Source organism: Solanum verrucosum, unplaced genomic scaffold (assembly GCF_900185275.1).
Source record: "Solanum verrucosum unplaced genomic scaffold, falcon-dt-bn FXZP01000278.1, whole genome shotgun sequence".
NCBI classification, from domain to species: domain Eukaryota; kingdom Viridiplantae; phylum Streptophyta; class Magnoliopsida; order Solanales; family Solanaceae; genus Solanum; species Solanum verrucosum.
The window spans coordinates 4,969,896-4,975,083 of record NW_026020332.1 but is presented as its reverse complement, the minus strand read 5'-3'; the positions used below and the strand labels follow the sequence as shown (position 1 = coordinate 4,975,083).

Below are 5,188 nucleotides of genomic sequence, written 5' to 3'. Positions count from 1 at the left end.
ACACAAATTGGAGTTTATATTTTCTAAAGCAATGTCCATCTTTCTGCACTGACATTGGTATTACCTTTCTCTTGAAGGGCAACAATGCTAGACCCAAGCTTTGAGTCCATCCGTTCATGTAATATCATCTCCGATAAGTGTAGTGTCCAACATACAATATCGACTTATGAACATGTTCATTACAGCATATACTCTGACCCGAGAATCAGACTGATTACGGTACATCAAAACTGTTATTTACAACGAATGATTAACATCACATAGATGGCCAACACAATGATGCACTTGGAATAACAATTTTCTCTTTATACACTTAAATGCACCAGGATCAATGTGAACTGAAAAGGGGGCACAAAAGAGACAAATATAAAGAGGCTAATACACAGTTGGGGGAATCAAGGAGAATGACAATGAAGAGCGGAACGCATTGGTCTTTGATGGATTTTATAGAAACGCCACCATATTGTACAGAGCAAACGTACATATCCTTTTGGACTACTCCATTTGGTTCAGTCGATTTAAACTACCCTATCTATAAATTCCACCTGAAAAAAACACAAGCAAATCACACATTAACCATAGGGCCAATATTTTCACCACTTCCTAAAAAAAATTAAAATAGGATAATATTTTGCAGTAATACAACTTCTTGAGGAAAATTTAAAGCCAAATTACATAAGAATTGTTGTCATTTTATTCCTTTCAGCTCTTAGCGTTTCGATAAAAGATATGATAAGAATGCTTTATTAGATTAGAGGCAAAATCATCAGTACACCAACACCAAACAATTTCTAGTATAGGGTGCACAAACAGTCATTCTAGACATTATAGATAGAGTTGAAACATCAACTCCACTGACCTCATTGAGCAGTCCAGTTGGTACTTGGCCCAGTATGATTACACTTGAGAAAGATGCTCAATCTATCCACAGCTTTTGAATGAAGATTCATCCAAAATCTCTGCAATTAAGTGTCTTCTCAGAAAAGAATAATAATTGGGGTAGAAATAGTATTAGGGCAAGTTGGGGTGGGGGTGGGGGGTGATAGAAGAGAGAGACCTATCATTTCAGTGTTGGAGCAAAAGGAGCCGGACACGGAGATACAGAGTGATCAGGTAGTTGATTAATAAAGTTCACTGTTGTTTCCAGGCAAGCATTTAGAATTTTCTTTTCCAACCTAACAAGCTGTGTGGCAACTCGTTTTTTGGGATCCAGATTAGCATCAGACAACTATGAGAAGAAAACTGATATTAGACTCATGATGATGAACTTAGATCAAAACTCAACCTCTAAAAGCTTTAGGAGATTACCAAAGCCTCATCTTCACTTAAAGTGGTCGAATAACAAGCCAGTCTTGCCCTGAAATAGTCACTTAGCTGGTCAAGAACAGCTCTTTCCATGCAAGGACTCATCTGCATTGATAAAAACAGAGGAAGGAGTCACCTTTTTGTTAAGATAACTATATGACAGCCGCTATAATTGTGGTTTAAGTGACTAGTTGGGAGTTCTGAATCTTTGTTAGTCTCCTTTTATACTTGTTTTACACAGAGTATGGTTCTGCAATTACATGCCAGACGCCATGAAATAACTTTTTGTAAAACTGGAGAGAAAGATATGCATAAAATAGGACACCAAAGCTTCTCTTAGTAGCATCAAACTCCTCATTTAGAAAAGCACCAAGTGCTCCATGCTACATGACATGATACACTACTGAACTACATCAACAACTAAACGACATGTAAAAAATAATCTGCACTTCGTAGGAGTTAATAATTGAATATCAATTGCCACATGAAAACAGATAGTAGGTAGCATCCTTTTATGAACCTGTTCATATTGAAATTAAAATGCCTGGATTACAGCTAAATATATCACACACCATTATTAAGACATGGGCACCTATGATTCCAACAAGAGAAGAAAGTAAAGTCAACAAGAATCTCTACTTCTCTTTGGTCCATGCAATTGTCACTTTACATAACAATAATCAAGAAGCATACAGAAGCCAGGAGATTTTACCGGACATATAGGGCCTTGAGATGATAAAACAGTTTGCATTTCCGAAGGATCTGAAACATATCCCAATCTCAAATAGGGAAGCATCTCCAACACAGCCTCTCTTTCTTTTCCCACACATACCTGTTGTGGTATGGGAACGTTTAGAACTCTTCAAATTAAAAACACATCACTGCGAAAAGCCTCAAAACTGAGAATTCTACCTGGAAAGCTTGCACCGATAGTTTACCATTCCTTTGAGCAGCCAGTCGCTTGTCTTGATATTGAGGATCCTCAGTATTTAGTGCCGCCTGAATTGTATTAAAGACAATTATTTCAATGTGAAGAACTAACGGAATTGTGTGAAGATTGGTTTAAGTAATAAATATTACCTCCACCATTAGACGGTCATATGAATTTTCTTCATCAACAAACCCATAGTTAATGAGTAATTTTGAATTAGGTTGTGGTCCACACCTACATAAATGCAGGAACATATTGCTCAAGATCTCTTGCCAAACAACAGGCATAGGAAAATACATTTTGTTATGCTTAAAGCAAAGTCCATCTATCCATCCATTTTTTATTATTTTTTGATAAGGTAAGTAAACTATCCATCTAAAGTTTTAACTAGTTACAAGTCTCTGATAGAAGAGAAAATTCCAAACAAAAAAGAGTTTGTATGTCCACCAAATTGGAGTGCCATCCTAGATTTGAAACACAACCATGTAGTAGTAATTGCTGTGTTCTGAATTGAAACAAAAACTTGAATACTAACAAGAAATGTAGAAGGCAGATTACGTACCACACGACAATTGGATCTCCGGCGCTATAAGAGCGGTCAACGACCAATTGCACTGCACCATTAACTGCTGCTAACATTGCTTTGCAGTTGCTACAGTATGATAATAATGGCGGTCCCAATGGGACTAGTGCAAACCTCCGCGCAAGACTAACTTTCTGGTGTTGATAAGGACTTCAATTGGCTTAGTCATTCTTACACATAGATCTATAAGAAATATAAACTTAACAAAATGCCACTATCAGGGTGACGAACCTGCAAATGTACAACACATGATTGCACCGCAACAAAAGCTTGCTTAAAGATCTCAAACGGAAATGCTTCAGTGGGTATATCATATGGGTATTGCTGCACAAGAAAGAATGTTGTTAAAATCAGAATCAATCACATAATTGGCTAATCGCTAAGATGAATGCTATGGTGGACAAATGAGAAAATATCAGAATAGAACAAATTAGAAAACCTGAAATAGTGATCCAGCCATGAACCAGACTGTATCAAGCTCATTGTACTCTCTCTTGATCCCTTCAGCCCTCTCCAAAACTTCAGCCTAAGTTTTCACCAAAATTATCAATGAAGATAGGACTTCTGATATCTATCAGCAGATGAAAACTTAAAATACCTTGGTAGGACTCCCTGTCAGATAATCGAGTTCAGCATCTGACCATAAAAGAGGTGATTCCACAGACAGCTGTCCCCTTGCCCTCTGGCGATCAAGTTCTCTTATATAAGGATACCAGAAAGACTTCTTTCCTTGTTTCTTCTCATACATTAGATAAAGCGCTAAGCAGGCTAGTTCAGACAATTTGTTTGTTGTCAAGAGTTCCGCTGTAAAACAAACTTTTCTAATCAACTATCTATTTTTCCAGCACAAACATTAACTATCCATCTTGTATTAAAACGCCCATTATTTCCAACAAAGCATTCTTGGCCAACCATCAAATGCATATAGCTATTTAAACTAGAATCTCTTGAATTGCTTCTATCAATGCCACTATCTATTTCCCAGACTTTAGAATAGTATATTGGAAAGCCGGGGTGGGGTGCAGGGTGGGAGGATTCCTTCGTCAATGCATCTAATTTTATGTGGATTTAGACATTGTTCCATGATTTGTTTTCTAAAAAAAAATTGACAAGCTACATAACAATTAATTCATAGTTATCAAATGGATAGTGTACTTGCAAAAACCAAGACAGCAATTTACCAATGGTCTCATTTCCCAGAACTCTCTCAAGCGTTACCACCAAAGAATCCGGAACAGCAAAAGCAATATCACCAGCCTGCAAAAGTACAAGTTGACCTCACCTAGTCAAGAAACAAAGAAAAATCAAACAACCGGATACGAAATGGACCTGAAGATCCTCACTGGCAGCAACGTAGTGAATAGGCAGATGTTTAGCATCATGCGAAGGCCTATCCTTAATAACAACTTTACAAGGAGGCAATCCATTTTGGTGCATCCAAGATTTCAAGTCCCCATACTCATCCTCTTTCTTACTAGCAACTTCAAGAGATTTACGCACTTCCTTGACCGGACCATTATCAACAAGTGTATCTGAGCTGGAAGCAGAACACATCTTCCACAAACGACGAGCATTTGCATATTTGGGGGAAATGGAAACCCTAGAAAAAAGTGCAAGTGGCCGATGAGTGAAAGAAGGAAACGGAGCTGAAATGCATTTGGCCATCGGTGAATAAACCAAGTACATGGGTAGAAAGGAAGAGAAATTAGGGTTAGAAAAAAGGAAATTCGAAATTGGGATGATTGAATTTGTAGAATGAAGAATTTTTAGGGTTTAGTTGTTTGTGGAATGGTGAAGATGAGAGCTATCACTGTCGAGCTTCTTTAGCCTCTATTAGGTACAGTTGCAGATATTTTTTTATGGCGGATGGATTTGATGGGTTTCTTGATTAACAAACTTTTATTGGAGGGAAATAATAAAATTATACATGGCCTTATAATAGTTATGGATTGGAGGATTCTAACTTTAGTTTTATACATAATTCTAATCAAATATCAAATAGTACAGTATTATTTATACAGAATCTAATACATATATAATATTTTTCCTAACCAACTACCAAATGACACTTTACTTTCCTTACCAATGATAAAAATACAAAACAATGCAAAGAATAGGAAACAATATGTATATGATTGACATTATATGACCGACCCCTTATTGAGTTGACTTTTTGAGTTTAGTTGATTCTTGAAGTAATAATTTTGGAGAATAAGTAGATCGACGTAAATTATGTTTAATAATTAGCATGTATATGATCGACATTAAGTTTAAGATATAAAGAATATATGCATTTAGCTCGCTATTTATAGGTAGGATGTTGGCATAATAAAAAACTTAACGTAGCATACTCATGTTATCGTGTCATG

General features: G+C 36.6%; 1 protein-coding gene across 1 annotated transcript; it reads right to left on the bottom strand.

Moving 5' to 3' along the window:
• Nucleotides 1-200: 200 nt before the first annotated feature.
• LOC125836526 (uncharacterized) lies at nucleotides 201-4,662 on the bottom strand. Its single transcript, XM_049515697.1, has 13 exons — nucleotides 4,149-4,662; nucleotides 4,001-4,076; nucleotides 3,418-3,623; nucleotides 3,259-3,345; nucleotides 3,051-3,143; nucleotides 2,799-2,953; nucleotides 2,386-2,470; nucleotides 2,218-2,304; nucleotides 2,018-2,137; nucleotides 1,309-1,410; nucleotides 1,058-1,228; nucleotides 860-959; nucleotides 201-545 (listed from the first exon to the last, which is right to left on the bottom strand). The coding sequence occupies exons 1-11, from the start codon at nucleotides 4,503-4,505 to the stop codon at nucleotides 1,061-1,063; spliced, it is 1,536 nt and encodes a 511-aa protein (XP_049371654.1). The 5' UTR covers nucleotides 4,506-4,662; the 3' UTR covers nucleotides 201-545; nucleotides 860-959; nucleotides 1,058-1,060.
• Between the last annotated feature and the right edge of the window lie 526 nt (nucleotides 4,663-5,188).